We start from the raw sequence: 20215 nt of genomic DNA on the forward strand, positions 1-20215 counted from the left end.
ATTGGAACTCAAATATAACTCCAAAGCCACAGCGTCTCTAAGCGGGAACGGCACACATCTTTGAATTTAAGCCGCTAGGTTAGCTAGTTTAAAAAGAGGCCATTCACAAGCTATATGATTTTACTTTCTGGTTAACACAGAAGTTTGAAAAGGACATTACTGTTTGGGAATTAAATTGAGCCCCACCATAAAGCTGGTTATCATAAGAGGAAATATATTACTATGACCAGTACCAGCAAAAAAAATTGTTTTAATCAAAGATAATGACTGTATAATAAAAAAAATTCAGGTGTTCTGCTACATCGGCTAGTCAATACCTTATATTGTAAGTTCAAGACTCTTCTATAACTTTTTATCGTGAGATCTACCATTTCAATAGAGGCTATTAAATCTTTTCTATCAGTCAGACGAACAAAGCATGTTTTGAAAGTTTGATGCAATTCTATAGGGCTACTACTGACTCACTACAATAAAACGCCCTGAGCCACTTGGATTTTTACCTAACAGAAAAGAAACAGCACCATTCTTTTGGCAAGGGTTTAAACTACACACTAAGCATCATGGATTTCAAGAAAAGGGAACAGTTATCTCCTTTATGCAAAAAGCAATACCCATGTGGAAGCAATTGACATAGTCAATCTCCAGTTAAAAACCACATTAAACACAAGCTCCAGCTGCATTCACGGAAGAACTAGAGTTTTCCAGTGGTGAACACTGTGGGTATATAATGTTTGGTTCAAAAAAGTTGTTCTGACCGAATGTACTGAATATAGCCATTAAATATCAATTATTGGAAATAAGCCATCATAAAGTTTCAACCTTAACTCTGGATACAATTCAAATAAAAACAAAGTGAGAATTTGTGGTGTGGAAGGAAATAGGAGAAAGTTTTAAATAGTTAAGCACACTTACTTTTTCAAAAAGTTAAAACTATGTTGTTCTAATATTTTTTATCTTAAAACTATCTGAACTTTTTACACCTAAAGAAATAACTTTTCTTATTCATGAAATGCAGTCACTATGGTACTTTAAAAGCTGTTAAGCAGCTCAGTTAAAAAGGACAACAGTAAAGAAATATTCAGGAAACAGAATTAGTATGTTAAAGCATGTAATAACGACAGCATTAATAATACCACCAAACATTAGCATAGGCCATTATGGTTCACAATGTCTTTTTACATCCGTCATCTCATTTAATCCACATTATAATCCTGGAAGGCAGGCAGTATTATCCATATGAGAAATGGGATGAGAACGGTTAAACAACTCGCCAAAGATCAAGTAATTCAGTAATTTGGTATCTCAAATTCAAAATACCACATAAATTCACTCTCTCCAACTTGGACATGAGTCTGAGAATGAGGATTTAAGGGCAGGACAGCAATGTAACGAAATCGGTATGGTGTCAATCAGACAGACCTAGGTTTCGTCTTAGTTTTGCTGCTTAACTAGCTGTGTGACCTCAGACAAGTCACTTGACTTCTCCAAGTCTTTGTTTCTTGATCCATCAATGGGAATACCACCATCTACCTCATAGGATTGTTCAGTTGTTAGTACAGGGTATTGGCTCTATAAGCACTATCTACTTTTATTATTCTTCATAAAGATATTTTAGAAGCACTAGACTTTCATCTAAATACTACTCGAAACATGCACCTATTTTTACCAGATGCCAACTCCACTGGCAAATAATAAAATCACTCTTCTGTTTGGCCCAAATAAGCTGTTATTTTGGATAAGCAAATACATATGTGGTTATTTCCATAGCTGCAATCAACACTGTCAGGAGTCATGTCTCTGCTGACAAAGCAAAGACAAGGATGGATTTCAATAGTGAACATGATTTAAGACCAAATTACATAAAACCAAAATGACTATCATTTGTGTTTTCCCTTAATACTTTCATCCAGACATCCCACAACTTTGTGAAACTGATAGGCTATTCCTATGTTAAATGGCCAGGGCCTATTATCTTCATGCTTAGAATGATTAAAATAACAGACTAATAATACAGTTAGTAATGTCTTCTTGGCCAGGATTTCATATTTCTTCCCACTCATTCAATAAACACTGAGTTCCTTGAACAGAGGAGGCACGTAGTAATTCTCTATAAATATTTGGAGAAAGAGAAAATGGGGAAAGGGAAGAGGGAGAGAGGGATGAAACAGACTGTGATAGGTGGTAAGAAAAAAAAAGATAAGATTAAGACAATTCTTAGCCGAAAAGAGCTCAGAGTGTAAAGAACAAGAATTTAAAGGGATTAAAATAATAAATGCAATTAAAACTGCTAGAGAAACACAATGGAAAGAAGCATTTCCTTTGTAGAGAGGAGTTAAAGCTGTGAAGAGAGCAGGGTACACTAGCTGGGTCTTCCAAGATCTGTAATAACCCAACCGAAGAGTGTAGAAGAAGAAAAAAGGAAAATGGAAAGGAGTATTCCTGGCAAAGGGTGAAGGAAGAGAGAACCAAAAGGTAATGCTCCAAAAAGAATGGTTGGAGCCAAAGTGTGGAGTCTGAACTTGAACCTGTAAGGAACAGGGAGTAGCCAGAAGAACAGCACGATCAAATCAGTGCTTCAGAAAAACAACCCTAGTCACAGCATGAAGGATGAACTCATATATAATTGGAACTTTAAGTTTCAGGGTTTTTTGGTTAACTCTTGTTTAGGAAAATTTAATAAACTTTTTGGTCTTATTGATAATTAAGCAAAATAAAATAACCACTTGTTTTGTTTAAATTCATATTTATAAGCTCAATTTTAATAGCATTTAAATCCGTGATTAATTTCAAAATAAAATCTTTTTTAACACTGGGCACCATAAAAAGTGAACTTCTGAATCATTACTCAAATTCACACAACATCCTTGTGAGGCATGTATATGAAACATACATAGGCTTACATTGAATTATACCGTCTTTCCCACAAGGCAAAGCCAGATGTAAGTTAGAAACAGATAACCTAGATCAGAGTCAAATCACACAGCAATACAGGGGAAACACACTGTAAAATATGTGAATACAAATATACAAGTATAATGTTTTCAACTGGAAAGTGGGGTTAATAATAAGGGTTGAAGGGAAGAATAGGTACAAAATGATAAAAAAAAAAAAAAACCCTTACACAGTGCCTCCTAGCATGTCACTGACACTCAATAAATATTGGTTCTCATAAAACTCCTAGAAAAAAACATAGGCAGTATACTCTTTGACATTGGTCTTAGCCATATCTCTTTGGATATGTCTCCTCAAGCAAGGGAAACAAAAGGGACTACAGCAAACTAAAAAGCTTCAGCACAGCAAAGGAAACCATCAACAAAATGAAACCTACCAAATGGGAGAAGATATTTGCAAATCATACATCCAATAAGGGATTAATATCCAAAATATATAAAGAACTCATACAACTCAACAACAAAGAAATAAGTAACCCAATTAAAAAAATGTGCAAAGAATCTTAATAGACATTTTTCCAAAGATATACAGATGGCCAACAGGCACATGAAAAGATGTTCAACATCACTAATTATTAGGGAAATGCAAATCAAAACCACAAAGCAATATCACCTCACGCCCATTAGAACAGCTATATCAAAAAGACAAGAAATAACAAGTGTTGGAGAAAAGGGAACCCTTGTACACTGTTGGTGGGAATGGAAATTAGTCCAGTCACTATGGAAAACAGTATGAAGATTCCTCAAAAAATTACAAATAGAACTACCATATGATCCAGCTATTCCACTTTTGGGTATTTATTCAAAGAATATGAAAACACTAATTTAAAAAGATAATATGCACCCCTATGTTCATTGCAGCATTATTTACAACAGCCAGGACAGGGAAACCTAAATGCCCAGAGAAAGATGAACTGATAAAGAAGATACGGCACACACACACAATGGAATATTATTCAGCCATAAAAAGATGAAATCTTGCCAGTTGCAACAACATGGATAGACCTTGAGGGTATTAAGCTAAGTGAAATAAGTCCGACAGAAAAAGACAAATACCATACAATTTTACTCATATGTAGAATATAGAAAACAAAACAAAAACTCATAGAAGTAGACAATAGATTGGTTACCAGAGGGGAAGGGGGGAGGAGGAGGGCAAAATGTGTAAAGGTGATCAACTGTACGGTAACGGATGCAAACGAGACTTTCGGTGGTGAACATGCCGTAGTACACACAGATGTCTAATTATAATGTTGTACACCTGAAACTTACATAATGTTATAAGCCAAAGTTAGCTCAATAAAATAAAATAAATAAATAAATATTGGTTCTCTTCCCTTCTCTTCTTATCCCTTTGATAAGATTACATATTTGAGGGGGGAAAAAAACTTACTTGTTTACTATTTACTTACATTATCTTCAAAGATCTAACGACTTAAAATAGTTTTTTAAAATGTCAAATAGCCTTTTCTATATGTACACTATAGAATTTTATCAAACAATATCATTTAAACACATCACATTATTGAATATGATTATCAAACTCATTAGTGAGGCTGTATCAAAGAACTCTGCCAAAGCATTATAGGAAAAATGTGTAATTCTGATGCAAGACCAACAACTTTTACCGGCAAGTCATTTTTATCTAACACAGGTAAATATTAGGTATTAAATTAGCATTTCATAACAGTTTGGAATGGGGGAAACTGAGGTTTGTTACATTATGCCCGTCTCAGTTGAGGTTCTGTTATAAAGTTGGCAGCTAGAAAAAATATATTAGAAGCTTATGAAATGTTATACGATCATATAACAAACATGTGTAGTCCTGGTTGTCTGCAAGTTTCCAAAACTTGTCTAGATAAGATAGAGATGTGTCATTATCAGATGAAGGGGCTAGACTAAAATCAGCACCAAAGAGGTATGAAATTAATATTTTCAACAATCTCATCTAAACTATTTCACAGGAATGAAATCATTACTCCTTCCTTTTTCAAAATCCCCCTTTCATCCAAATCCTTAATGTTGAACCTCACATTTACAACTATAATATTTAGGTTAGTTTTCTCCGATCTATTCCTAAAACTGTATTAGTATCTGGAATTGATTTTTCCTAACACTATACTTACATAAGATAAACATAAAATAAAGTACTTACACCACTCCCAGCGTATCGAACAATAAATAATAGATTCCCCTGACAGGACTTTGATGACCTGGCAAAGCCCGAGTGCTTTCAGCCCAAATCATAAAGAAACCATAAATCACTCTTTATTTTATAGAACATTTCAAAATGGATTCCTGCTTTCTACCTTGAAAGTCATTTCATGTGTTATTTATAACCAGTGAGGACCAGAATGGAAAGAAAATTACACAGAACTAGAAAATTTACTGTGATGTTTTTTTATAAAGAATAACTTCTTAGGAAAAGAAGTAGAATTACTGGCAAGAAAAAACTTGTGAGTACAACAAGTTTTTAGAGAGCCACATCATTTACTACTTAAACAACCCGATGAACGATCCTTCTGCACCGCTGCAAACAAAGCAGAAACATTAGGTACAGAATGACTAGACTGAGCAATGCGAAGGCAAAACTCTGCGCTTAACTCAGGTCACAGCTAGTCAAAAGAAATGACATCACAAAAGTAGGCAGAAATGGAATTTCAACCCAGGTTCAAGCAGCTTTGCTCATTCCTATTAAATTCCAAATTAAAACTTTATATCTTATATTTACTTTTTAGTGGTTACCTTAAAAAAGAAAAAAAAACTGCCAGTGAAAGTAGCTTAAGAAACTACCAAGAAATACAGACAAAAATACTGTTTTTAAACCGACAGTTATTTTAATTCACTTTGACTTACACAAAATGCCAAACATATTAGTAAATGTAGTAATTTAATATCTGTGGATTTCTTCCTCATGGGAGAAAATATTATTATTAATATCTATATAATCTTTACAACTTTAGAAAAATATACTATCCATAAAAAATTCGCGAAACTTACGTTAATTTTTTAAAATTCAATATAGTGTGAGCTTTTCGGAGTGTCTAATAACAAGAACACTGCTGCAATCTTCAGGGTACTGAGAGTCAGGAGAAAGATTCTGGTTTTCAGGTTTATACGAAATAGCTGGAAAGTTACTTAACCTCTCTAGAATTCAGCTTCCTTACAGATAAAATGAAGGGCTTGAACTAAGTGACCCATAAGGTTTGTTATGCGTTCTCAAAGGTGAATCTTAATGGCAGATCAACAACTTGGCCTCTGTTCTTGGGCAAATGACCTGAACTTAAAAATAAAAACAGGATTCTGGGAAGATGGCATTAGCATCAAAGTTGTTGAATATCCTCCAAGACCTCCAGAAAAACAGTGCAACCAGGACACCAAAACCAAACACCCAGAGACATCTACAGCAAAGCTAGGGGACAAAATATCACGATGAACTCCAAAATACAAGCAGGTCATTACAAACCGATCACCAATAGCTTTAAGACCCACATGGTATCAGAAAGTGTGCAAGAGGAAATGAAGGGAAGGCAAAGAAATCTGTGACAGCCCTGAGAGCCAGGCATTCCCCGGAAGCTGCGCAGGCCATTCTGAGAACACCGGCAGAAAGTGGGAGGGCACTTTGCAGGCTCCAACCTGTGGATGAGGGCAAACGAACTCCTGGGAGTGCTTAGAGTGGTGGGGTGCTGAGGGGTGGAGTTGGGCCCTAAGAATTTAGGAAATTGGCAAACCGCACTCTCCCTCTAGAAAAACCCTTGCGCTGAGGAGTAACTATTGGGAATCCAATCCAAATTCAGCAGAACAGGAAAAATAGAGCAAAGGAAAGAGAAGGTCCATACAAAACTCGGAGAGGGTAACACAGCCAGCAGATCGCAGATCTCAGGCTGTGTTTTTTTATTACTTTGTGAAAACACAGAAGAGATCCAGAGCAGCGAAGTTAGAAAAGCCCTCCTGATCCGCATTTCCTATTAAAAACACATGGAAAACTTGTTTCGCTTAAAAATGAGCAACGCAAAAGGATCTTGGTTGAATCCCATTCAATGTACAGTAAAAAACAGAATAAGGAGTGAAATAACATCCCAACAGACAATGAAAACATGCCAGAAAGACATGCTTGCGAATTAGATGAAAACTACAACTATGGCAATATAAGCTGGAAGAAATTAAGAAAATGATAGAAGCTGTGAAAGATCAACATAAATAAGAATGTAAAAAACTCGAAAGCGTAGTGATTAGATAACAGGAACATTTGAAAAGAGAGTGAAATGACTCAAGAAGAAATTAAAGCAAAAATCATTTCAGACATGAAAACTAAACTAGAAGGAACACTAGAGCAAACCAACACCATGGATAAGAGCCTTCGGAAAAACTGAAGATGCAAACGGGCATGAAGTTACTGCACTTACGCTTACAAGAGAGGGACCTTATCTTTTACATATATATTGAAATGTTTACAGATGTAATGGTATGAAATCTGGTATCTGCCTTAAAAACAATCCAGGGTTGGCTGGTGAAATGAGGAGAAGATGGAGGGTACAGAGAAAACAAGACAGGCCAGAAATCGATAACCGTTGTAACTGGGAGATGAGTACATGAGGGGTTATTTTATTCTACTTGTTTATGTTTGACATTTTCCATAATAAAAAGTTTAAAAAATAAAATTCAATACCAAATTTTAGAGAGGTAATGAAAGACAGGGCCTACCAAATAAAATAATCCCTTGGAAAGCTGAGATTTATTATTCTGTTTTTTTACCTACATCGAGAAAACTACATCAACTCAAATTCTCTTAATGAAAGTTTTATTAAGTAATGTAAATATTGGCCAAAGACCTATTCCATGTCGGGAAACAAAATAAGCAGATTCCACTACAATTAATTTTTACTTAATTTTCTTAACACTAATATTTCTGTTTTATCAATTTAAGCGACCAAAATAATCTTTTCACAGCAAAGGATATCCCAGCTGAGCTCTCTTCTAACTTAATAACAATATTTAACTTGTGATGAGGAAAACAAAGTTTCTTTGTTCAGAACATATTTTTACTTATGTGCCACAGAGGAAAAGTGACCTTTATTGTATTACTTATAAAGCTATGAGACTAAAAGAGACAATGAGAGAGACTGTGTGCTCATTCCAAGAATGTTATAAAATCACACAAATAATCTTCTTCCCTTATATGAAATCCTATCATGAAACTCATTTTTTAAAAAGTAGAGAAAAAGAAATGAGCCTCATAAACTAAATATGAAAGGACTTAATTTGTTCTTTTTAACTATGCAACATTCCTTAAGGTAAAAACACTTCAAATTAAATTTTAAATGTAGTCTCAATATGTATTTAAGAGAAAACTGACTACATATCACTGAGAAAACACTGAGGATAATTATCCTATCCTGCTTATTAAAAAGCTGAACAGTGATTACATTGAGTTTATTAAAATAAAACAGTTGAAGGATAAAATTTTATCTAATGAAAATTACAATTTTATTGCATTAAGAATTTCTTAAACACTGTATCAAGAAGGATAAACCAAACTCAACATAAAAGGTTCATGAATCATGATCAAAGTCTGCACTTTAAAATGCACATTAAAAATACCTAAAAAGCAGCATGACAGTTACTTTTCGTTTTCGTTTCCTCTCTTACATTGTAAATATGATACAAAACTAAAGAAAACATTTTAATCATCCATACCCTGACCACTAACAGAACTTCTTTTTCATTTTTCTTTTATTTTCCAGTCCTTGTCCACATGGATACATAAGGCAGTAGAGGATGAGGAAACTGAAACACTGACGGGTTAAGTCATTTGCCCAAAGTCATATACCCAGTAAATAGCAAAGTTAATACTGGAAGCTAGCCAGTCTGGCTCCAGAGTCTGTGCTCTTAAGCCCTATATCCTACTGCTTCAGCACATCTAAATCTCTTTGTCCAGCCCTACCAAGTAACCTGACAATTAATTCAGTTTCCTAAATGACTTGATTCTTAGAAATGGGTACTCTAACCCCTACACACCAGTAATGCTAGAAAGGTATGTTCCCTTTTGTAAATTAAGAAACTGGCATTCAGTGGCAACTATTAAATGGAAAAGAAATCAAAGGACTGGGGGAAAAAACATCATTTTGCAAGTCCTAATGAAAATACTTATTTATACGTGGATTACTTATTGATGTTAAAAGAATTATGTGAATAGCTGGTATCAAGCTGAACAGTTGTACAGTACCAAATTAGCAATATATAGATTATTTTCAATACAAAGGGGGAAAATATATCCATACAATGGAGGTATCAGATCGTCATTATCCTACTACAGGGTCAATTTTAGTAACACTCATGGTCCATTAACCAGATATTACGTGTCTTCTGGTATGATCCAACATAGCATCCATATTACCAAAGATGTTTTCTAGCCAAAAATGTTAACCTTGACTCCATCAAGCCTATAGATCTAACTTTCATTTTACAGGAAAAACACAAGCTAGAGGAACAAGGTAAATGATACTATAGGGAAGAAAGCAGCCAAATTCAAAAGGTAGAACATTTTGTAGGGTCACTGGCCCAGTCTCTTCAACATCTCAGTCATAATTAAAAAGAAAGAAAAAGAGGGGCTGGCCCCGTAGCCGAGTGGTTAAGTTCGCGCGCTCCGCTGCAGGCGGACCAGTGTTTCGTCGGTTCGAATCCTGGGTGCGGACATGGCACTGCTCGTCAGACCACGCTGAGGCAGCGTCCCACATGCCACAACTGGAAGAACCCACAACGAAGAATACACAACTATGTACCGGGGGGCTTTGGGGAGAAGAAATAAAAAAAAAAAAAAAAAAGGAGCTTATAAACAAAAAAAAAAAAAAGAAAGGAAAACTATCCTAGAATAAAATAGACTTACAGGACACAGCAAGCAGAAGCAATGCATGATGATGAACTGGACACAAGTCTGCGCCCTTTGTAAAAAGGTATTTTAGGATGGGAGATTGTGCAAAGTTAAATATGGTCTATATGCTAGATGAGAAAAAAAGCCCTAAATGGATAGAAAGGTGAGGATTACTGACTGAAAAAGTTGCCGAATGGTGGGTATAGAATGAGCTGATCTTGTCATGAATTATACATTTCTTGAGGAGGGCAGGGGCTTGAAAAGCTGAAAACCAAAGGGCAAATAAATACAATTACTTTGGTAAACAGATATAACCAACTGAAGTTGAAGATCTGCAAACCTAGAATACTATATCATAGCAGTGTGTGTGTGCATGGGGGGGACTACAGCTATACGAATCTGTACAGATGAATCTCACAAGACATAACACCCATCAACAGAACAAGTCGCAAAAGAATACATACAGTAGAATTCCAAAAGTTCGACAAGGGTCAAAAACAGATAAAACAATATATTGTTTCGAGATACATACACGCGGTAAAAAACACTTCGAAAAAATGCAAGGGAACAATCAATAAAACTTACCATAATGGCTAAATTTGTGGGAAAGGAAGAGGAGCTAGATGGTGGTGGTACACACAGGGAGCTTCTACAGTACCGGTAATGTTCTTTTTTTTTAGCTGGGTCATACACACATGCCATTCACTTTATTACTGTTCACTGAAATAAATAAATAAATATACATATACATACACACACATATATTTCATTTGTATGTATGATATTTTATAACAAAAAAGAAAGCTGTGGATCAGATGCCGGGCCATCCTGTAAGACTGCCTACTGCATCAGTACCCAGCTTCTGAGGTATCGGGGCTCTCTGATATACAACGTTTATATTATTTTCAAATTGTACTATGATAAGCAGCTTTAAAATAGATGTTGTCACCCTTGTAGCTTTTTATCTATATTGAATGATTTTCTCAGAATAAATTCTCAGATTTGGAGTTATTCAGTGTAACAGAATGAACATATTGACAACTCTTAGTACAAACTGTCATATTACTTTGCCAAAGTGTTGTCCCAATTTATAGTATCATCAGCATATCAACTGAATACAACTTCACCAACACTTAGTTATTACTCTTAATTTTTTAAATTATTAGGCTATTTTGCATTTGACTCTTAATAAGAAAAAATATTTTCCCAACAGCTTGTTGACTACTTCTATCTTCTCCTGTCTGTTTACATTCTCTGCCTATTTATCTATAGAGATCTTGATATTTTTCATATAAATTTGAATGTACTCTTTTTATGTAGTTAATCCTTTGTTATGAGTTGCAAATAACCCCACTCTGTTTTCCTTTTTCTTTCAGTTTGCTATTTTTCAGGGTAGATGCTATAATTTTTTACATATTCAAATATTACCTTTTGTTTTTGAGATTTCAAAGAGGGAAAGTTATCACTTCTATATAGACCAGATGGCTCTGACTATTCCCACTTTCTACTTCCCACTTTTAAAAAGACTACACTGAGAGAGACATGCAGAGTATACGTAATACATAGCCAAAAGAATATGGGGAAATAAGCATTCTCATACTCTGCTGGGGGTATTATAGATTGGCAAACTTTCCTTCAGGCAATTGATCAATATAAACTAGAAGCGTTACTGAACCACCCTCTGAAAATTCAACCCAACAATTACAGTTCCAGGTATTTATCCTGAGGAAATAGTTAAATATGCACAAAAGATTTAGGTATGATGTGTTCATCACAGCATTAGTTTATAAAAGTGAAAAAGTGAAAATCTTAAATGTCCAACAAAAGTTGAGTGTTTAAATAAATGACCGGACATCTTTAGAAGAGAGTATTTACTAAGCATCTATTTATAATGACATTTAATAAGATTTCTGAAATGACACAATCACATAATTAGAGATGGAGAACAGAGTAGGGGTTGCCAGGGCTTACGGATGGGGGAAGGGGGAGGTGTCTGTGGCTATAAATAGGTACCACGAGAGATTCTGATGATGAAACTGTTCTGCATCTGGATGTGGTGGTGTTCACACCAATCTACAAATGTGATAAAACTGCACAGAACTAAAACACACACACACACACACATACACACACACACACACACACACAAGTACATGTAAAACTGGTGAAACGTGAAAAAGGTCATTGGGTAAGGTCAATTTCCTGGTTATGCTATAGTTATGCAAGATGTTACTTACCATTGGGGGAAACTGGGTGAAGCGTATACAGGATCTTCCTATATTATTTCCTACCACTTCATGAGAGTCTACAATTATCTCCAAATAAAGTTTTAAAAAAGGGCACTAAGGAAGAATATTTGGTTGACATTAAATGATGTTCATGACATATTGTGAAGTCAAAAACAGCATCTAAAAAAAGATACTTTCATAAACATAGAAAAGTATACATACATCTATACACACATAGTGAGAAAAAGTCTGGAAGTATATACATAAAAGTGTTAGATATTATTGTCATTTGTTAATGACAAGGCCCTTGGAGGAAAAAGATATTACCATATCCTCTCTGTCAATTAAAATGCATCCATTGTAAGTGCCAACAATTGTTGAAAATTGTAGGAACCAAAAGAATACTCAACCACAAAACGAAAAGCTTCATAAACAGGACAATGAGTACCATGCTTGATCTTGAAAATTTAATTTGCAAGTGAAGAAAACTTAAAGAAGACATAATATGGTAAACTCCGGAACATGCACAAACAGCCTAGAGGTCATTTTTAATAATCATTTTATTTGAGTGGAAATTAAGTATCTCGGAATCAATAAATAATCCCAAGGGAAACACTGTCGTTTGAAATATGACTGTATTCTCTGATCGCACTTCTTGCCACTCCTTTAGTGGCTGTGATTCTGGGTTTCTTTCTAGTTTTAAGGGAAAAACACCACCAGGTCATTCAGTTCACCTTCATCAAAAGGTTTGCAAGCTGACACAGATATCATGACGCTGTCAATAATGAGTTAACACCACAAGGCTTTCTTAGCATCAGGATTTTAATGTCAACAATGGTAACTCCCAAAAATGAAGCAAGTGCCAACCACTAAGCTAGGGCACACTAATCTAAATAGTATAAGGTATTTTTTCACTTGGAAGAATGCAACAGGCCAGAGTTAACTCCAGCCGTCACAGCTTGACCTAAGTCAAACTTAACTAAGGCTTAGGTTCCACACTTGTAAAATGGAGATAATCATATCTATCACAGACAGGGTTATTGTGAGAATCAGAGGAGATAATGCATTTTAAGGACTTAGCACAGCACTAGGCATATAATAAATGCTACAAAATTGTTTTCATATACTTGTTTAACAGTGTGTTGTAGGTACTAAAATTAATTCTCTAGTTGTCATCTGTTTAGCTTAGACAGCTCACGCCAAAGTAACACAGTCCATGGAAAATAAGGATTAGAACTCACAACTTGGCGTCTTCCTAATATGCCTGATATCTGTACATAATACGTTATTTCCCTATACTTTAGCTTGTGTAAACTTTCCCATGATAATTACTTTAAATCCATATACAGAAAACTAGTTTAACAAATGTGCAAATTTGGATCACAGATATATGATCCAAAACATTTCAAAGTAATATAAAATGACTAAAACTGCCATTAACTAATAGCCATTGTAACTCATCATGAACACTGGGCTGGACAAAAAAGATATGTAAGAACACTACTCAGAAGAAAAAGCAGACGTTGGTACTTTTCTAAATGTGATATAAACCCAATCAGTCAAGTGGCATGACATTACCCACTTAAGCTCTTGGTAAAATCCAATATGAGATGAAACATTTATGCTAAGCACCACACTGGCCAAGCTGCCCTTGGTCTCTTCTATTTGCAAACTATTTTTTAAATAATCTCAATATGACAATATGACAGCTCCTATAATCATGCTTTGAGAAACCACACCTATGATAAATTATTATCTTTTTATACTTCCCTTTAATAGGATTATTGGAAAAGCAAAAAGACAATAACTCAGTCTTTCAAAGTACCGCTATTTTGTTGGTCACAACTAAATATCCCCAAAATGTTTCCAATCTGTCGAGCATATTTTATATATATATATATATATATATTTACACACACACTATACATATATATAGTTTTGTAATATATTAATATAAACTGGGAACTGATGTGATTTTTAGTCCATTTTACTTTTAAAACCATTTACATACATAGCAGGTACAGCCTAACTTTTCAGTTAAAAGACCGCACTGAAACTGAATAGCAGATGATTTAGCATGAGTAACAGGTCAATTATATGGAATTATAATTGTTTCCGTGCATTGGGATTTTAGGCTAAACATGAAATGTGATGGTGAGCGGCGTATTTGATTTTAACTGCTGTAGCTTGAGTTATCCAAAACATGAGAACACAGGAGAAAATGAGAAAACGACATGAAGTATGGCAGATGAAAACGATGCTGCAGATGCGGCTCTCTCTGAAAGATTGGCTCAAACTTCTGATTTACAGGGAAAGGTAAGCCTCTCCCAGAATCTTCTTCAGAGTTAGATAACTCCCTTTACTTTTCTAGGTATGAGAGCAGAAAAGACACACTTTCCCATCAATAACTGCCTGAAGAATTGCAAAGCATTTTTCAGAACAGCAAAATCTGTAGGCTTTCTTTAGCTCCTTCAGTATTCTTACACCGACAAGGAAGAATTTCATACTATGCCCAAAATAAGAGAAATCTGTTCAAAACTTTTAGGCAAAACAAATGACAATGCAAGCTGGTGAACAAAACAGAATAAAAGAAAAAACATAGAAAATGTGTAAACCACCAGATAAGAAATCTGATAGAAATAATGGTAATAGACACACAAAGGTCTTTCCCAGCAAGCAGCCAATGGAAAGAGGAGGGAGATGACTGAGACACCTGAATCCTTCCACTGCTCTCCATGGAAAGCAGGAGTCCTTCCTGGGAAGCATTCAGGCAAAAGTAGTCATGATAAAAGCACCTCAGTATAGCATTATGTGCCATAAAAATCAACTACGTTTTCTGAGCACTTAGTAATCACTGTACAGGAATTATTTCACTGAATCCTCTACACTGCTCTGTGAGGTTTATTCTCATTTAAGGATGAGAAAACTGGCACAGACATTAAGGAAGATGTGTGAGATGGCACAAGGGGCAGAGATGATTCAAATCCAGTCTGACTTCAGAGCCACACTGTCATCACTATACCATATTTCTCAAATGAGACACATACATGTTAATGTAAATAAAATGTACGGATCGTATAACATTCATAAAACTAAAGGACTTCTGAAATACCATTTTCAGAAATACCATTTTCATTCCTACTCACTGTTATTCATTTAATCAACATTCTCTAGACTTTAAAACTTTTTACCGAGGCCATCCCTCCAAAGAAAAAAAATACCATATGTATACGCGTGTGTGTGTATGTAATACATATATATGTATATGTGTATACTATAGTGATCTACTATACACATATGAAATGTGTTTCATAAAAGTATTCTCATCCTTACTACATGTAATGTATTCTGCTATTTTCTACTCTACATTTTTTAAAGAAATACTGGAATTGGTTTCAAGACCCACAAACAGGCAGTATCTTGCAATTGAAAAAAAAACCCTGCTCTAGACCATAAGTGCATAGATGTTTGGAAATGCAGGCAGAGGACATATGGACATCCTATGATGTTAGAACCACATACAGTCATCCTGGGAAATGATTACATGAGATACATATATGGGAAATCGCTCGGCATAGAATCTGGCACAAACTGGTATTTGGTAAATATTAGCTTGCACAACACCTCCTACAGCATTACTATCCCCAGTGCTTAGAGAAGTGAAGCTACTCCACCATCATCATAAGCATTAACGTCAATGAGCTGCCGGCTAAGGCTAACTATTTTAACATTTCAATTCTCAGCCAACATCAAGGAGACAGAGCTGTGTTACCTACACGACCATTTCTGATAAAAGCAGCTTATCATTTTCAAGAAATCTTTTTACGAACTATTTTGATTGGAAAATTTCTAAAGTGTATTAAGCACTGACTTGACTTCTTAAAAGGACTATACAGAATTTAGCCTTTTCTCAAGGACCCAGGGTAATAATTACGCACACAAAATGGTAAATTTTAGAGTCCATAGGTGCTTACTTTAGAGGTAACCTGATTCAAATCTCTCACTTCACAGATGCACAAACTGACATCCCAAGAGGTTATGCAATTTGCCCAAAGTCACCCAGTAGGAAGGCCAAGCTGCCACACTATGCTGAGCACTATCTAGCAAGACAGTAAGGATTTAGGAGCAATATTCCTGTAATTTCTCCACGTTTATTATTTGGGTTATCTCATTTCTTTCCCCATAATCTTTAGCAATAAAACTCTTAAATCCAAAAGGATCTATGTGTTTATTCTCTGCAGGAAAAGGTTTAAGCTAGCCTACTCCACAGCCCATCGTGGGGGAAGAACTCCAAAATATAATGTGTGTGGTGTACTTCAGAATGGAAAGGGATGCAGACTGAATCTCTATGTGGTCTTCAGAAAGCAAGAAGGATGCAATGAAAAGCCCACAATGGCTTAAGAACAGCTCTGAGGATGTGACTTTCAGGAACCCCAAATAGTTCCTGAGAACAGGCAATACAGGAAACTTCACAAGGGCAGGCACGAGGTTCTCGGTAAATGTGGGTTGAATACCCTGAAAAATGCTGTAGGTTTTTCATTTTAGACGATTGTCTCTTCCCTTTCCCAGAGGATATGAACTGCCACTTATGTCTAAGGACACCCCCCAAACACACCTTTTGCAGAAGTTGATAACACTCCTTCTATCTTCTAATACGTTCTGAGCATGCTAGAAGTATTTCTAGAACAAGAATGAGTGTGCTCTAAGTGAGGGCCTGAGGGGACTCCCCTACGTAAAAAGCATGTGGATATTATCACATAGCTGCTGTACCTTCCATCTTGCCTGCTCTTCTATTGAGTTGTGGGCTCTGCCGCAGATTACACAGGTTGCTGGATAAGTCACCTCCGGTAACGTGTTACGCTACTGGGACTATTTTTAACCTGAAGCCAAAGATACTTCTCTACAACCACAAAATTATCATTCGAACGTCTTTTCAAATGACAAAAAGTCTTTAAAATGACAATGTGTACCCAAACTGAAGGCCACTTTGTAGACACTTGTCACATATCTATTTTTGTCGTCTCCCTTGAGACTCCAGTTGACCCTCCTTCCTTAGTCCATTTTCTTCTGTATTTTCCATGGTTTAAGTATTTTATCTTAGTCCTCTGCCTTTGGGTGTTTGAAAGAGATTTCCTGTATTTTGTAATCAGAAGGAAATGGGCTTAACTAAGAAAATACATACGAAACTTTACTTTCCCATAATCTCTTCAAAACATGATCTCTAGGAAAACCTTGTGTTATGAAAAATGAAGAAATACATATTAATTAAGGTCAAAAGGATCTAAAATATTATCCACAGATTTTACTGGAAGCAACTGTCTCTTGACATTTTAACTGGAACTAAATCCGCTAAAAGAAAAATTACATCTCATAGCCTATTTCTTCATGTTTCTGATACATGCATGATTAATTTTGCTTTTGTTGGTAAAATTTAATCTACGAAACACTGCTTTTCCTACGATTTACTCAAGCTAGTACATTTAGCAAAGCAAACACATTTTAAAGGCTACTTTCAGCAAACTATTTCAGAAGAGTCCAAACACGTTAAAAACAATTCCAATTAAGTAATGATTGGCATTATTGGAATCATTTATTTGGAAAATGACTTTCATCCAATTTCCCCAATGTGACGAACCTAAAAAAAAAGCTCCATATCATAAATTTAAGCAATGTGCTTGATAAACTCGGACTGTGTTCACCATTGTGCGATATGAAAACCTTAACTTTTAAGATGAACTTCAAATAAGTTTTTCTCATGCTTTGAGAAACAAGATTACTCTCACTGGAATAAGTCTAAAATGAATCTTTTTCCAAATAACACCAAACGCCTCCTGATGCAATTTTCTGGATCACTCACAGTGTCTTCCTACCTCTATTATAATAGACTCCAACAGGATGGCTGTAGTCCATATCATGAACTGAACCAGAAGGCAAAATTTATTATAAGACTTAACAGCATTTAATAATAAGAATTAGTGCTCATCCATTAAAATTTGAATCCAGATAACAAAAAAATCTCCTAATGATTCAAGAAAAATTTTTAAAATACCCCTAAATTCCTAGGGAACAAAAAAGAAAGGCAATAATATAGATCCCAGTATGGTATAACTATTCTAAAATGGATGTCCTTAGTTTTAGGATAGACTAGAGAAAATAAGAGAATAGTCTATTGGCTCCTTCCAGCCCTCATCAAACATCTATACGCAGCAACTGGAGCCAGGTTATCTGCACCCATTCAGTTTTCAGGTTGGAAATAAACATGTCCTTGCTGTTCTGTGAACAATTACTCAGGTGCAATTAGAATAAGAGAATTTTTGGTTAAACAACACCTAAAATGCTATCTGGTTTACACTTCCTATATTCAAAAACACTGAAACTGAGACTCAAGAGATTAAGTGCCTAGCCCTAGCAACTCACACAGCTAGCTAATGGCCAAGCAAGGTCTAGAACCACGTTTTCCCAATTACTTTTACTAATATGGGTTAACTCTGAGGATCAGAACCACTGATTCTCCTTCTAGAATGGAATGGGCCTTTGGAAATTTACCAGCTGTGTGATCTTGAGCAAACTGCAACCTTTCTGGCCTCCTTTTTCCTCTTTTGTAAAGTGTAGAGAATACCTATTCTAATAAGGCTGTTGTGAGGATTACATACGGTCTGTAGAGTGCTTAGCACATCCATTAGCAAACAATAAGCATTCGAAGACAGGTAGCTATTACTTTTACTCCCGCCCTGGTAACATGGCTGCTCCTACTGTTTGAGAAGACAACGAACTAAATTCATGAACACAATAGACAGGGTCTCATCCACCAGACCTTCTCTGGCCTACCACATTCTGCAGACAGGAGAAACTCCACTCAACAACGTATTTCACCCCATCTAAAATCCACTCCTTACACTGTTAAGAAAAACAAAATACCAACTGCTGCCTAAGGTCTTCTGCCACGTGCTGTACATTGAATCTGTCAACTAGAAATTGCTTAGGGGTTTCTGGCTCCACCCAAAACATGGAGAGAAAACGATGGGAAAAAAAGGGGAAGATAAGGTCACACACCTGAACTGAAACTAACAGAAGCTTGTTCAGAGCTCATTTCATTGTGGGCAGACAGGTGGGTGGTAGAAAGCAAAATGCTTTCTTTGAGCACCATAAAGCAGGAATAATGGCTACCTCAACAAAATACAATTCCCTAAGCTTCTCAACACAATAGAAAAAAGTCCGTTTCCTCGCCCTGGTACGTTAATACGCACAAGGGCAACAACTGAGCATCTTTCTCGCAAAACTGAGGATTAAGCTGTATCCGAGCTGCAGTGCACCCTAGGATTATACAAATATATGAAAAATCCCTATGAAATGGCGAGACAAAATGATGGGTAATATCACCTTGAAATCAACGAGGGAATCATAATATCATGCCAAAGGCGTCTCCATTGATAAAATCCCGACCGTCCATTCTCATGACACTGCAAACCCACCTCCCTCTAAGTAAATTACAGGAATCACCCGCAGCAACCAACCTCAGCAATCGGCATCGACCAGATCGACCCCTACTCAAATGGCGCTAAATGCCGCGGGTCCAAGCCCCTCCCTGGAGCTGCCAAGTCCCGCGCTGACTCCAGACTACCTCACTTCCTTTCTGTTCCTCCCTCCCATACTCGATCCTCGGCATTTCTCGCCAATCCTCGCCACTGACAGAGAAGGTAGGAACGAGATAGACTTCCTACACTTTGTCCGGGGAGTACCAGAGCCACACATACCCGTCCCTATTACGATCACATCAAACTCCGAAGGGAGATTATCCGCCATCTTGACAGGAAACGTGTCATGTGACTATTGCTTGTGGAAATGAGATCAAGTTAGGCATTGCTTTGGTAGAAGGCGGAAGGGAAAACAGTGCATTCTGGGTATTGTAGTTCTTGGGTGGCAGGTCCAGGTAGGCGGCTACAGCGTTGTATTTGAAATGTTTAGACGAATATTAAAAGCTCGATTCATTTTCCAGGCTGAGTACAGTAGCACATTTAGCCTGGAGGTCTGGGGTAGAAAAAAGATGTAGATTTTTACCCCGATGGCTAGGATGAATGTGGGAAGACCTGGGTACCCCTTGACAAAGATGAAGCAAGAATTGCTAGGAGACACGGAGGGCGGAGTGAAATTGAAAGGGGGTTGCT

At 36.2% G+C, this 20215-nt stretch overlaps 1 protein-coding gene across 1 annotated transcript in view; it reads right to left on the reverse strand.

The window, feature by feature from the left end:
• CHM (CHM Rab escort protein) overlaps positions 1–19922 on the reverse strand; it is a 157087-nt gene extending 137165 nt beyond the window's left edge. Inside the window, exon 1 of the mRNA XM_008519568.2 lies at positions 19805–19922. Within this exon, the coding sequence (XP_008517790.1) occupies positions 19805–19853 (49 nt within the window). The 5' untranslated portion in view covers positions 19854–19922. The remainder of the gene's footprint in view (positions 1–19804) is intronic.
• Positions 19923–20215: the final 293 nt, after the last annotated feature.

This window comes from Equus przewalskii, chromosome X, assembly GCF_037783145.1.
Source record: "Equus przewalskii isolate Varuska chromosome X, EquPr2, whole genome shotgun sequence".
NCBI lineage: Eukaryota > Metazoa > Chordata > Mammalia > Perissodactyla > Equidae > Equus > Equus przewalskii.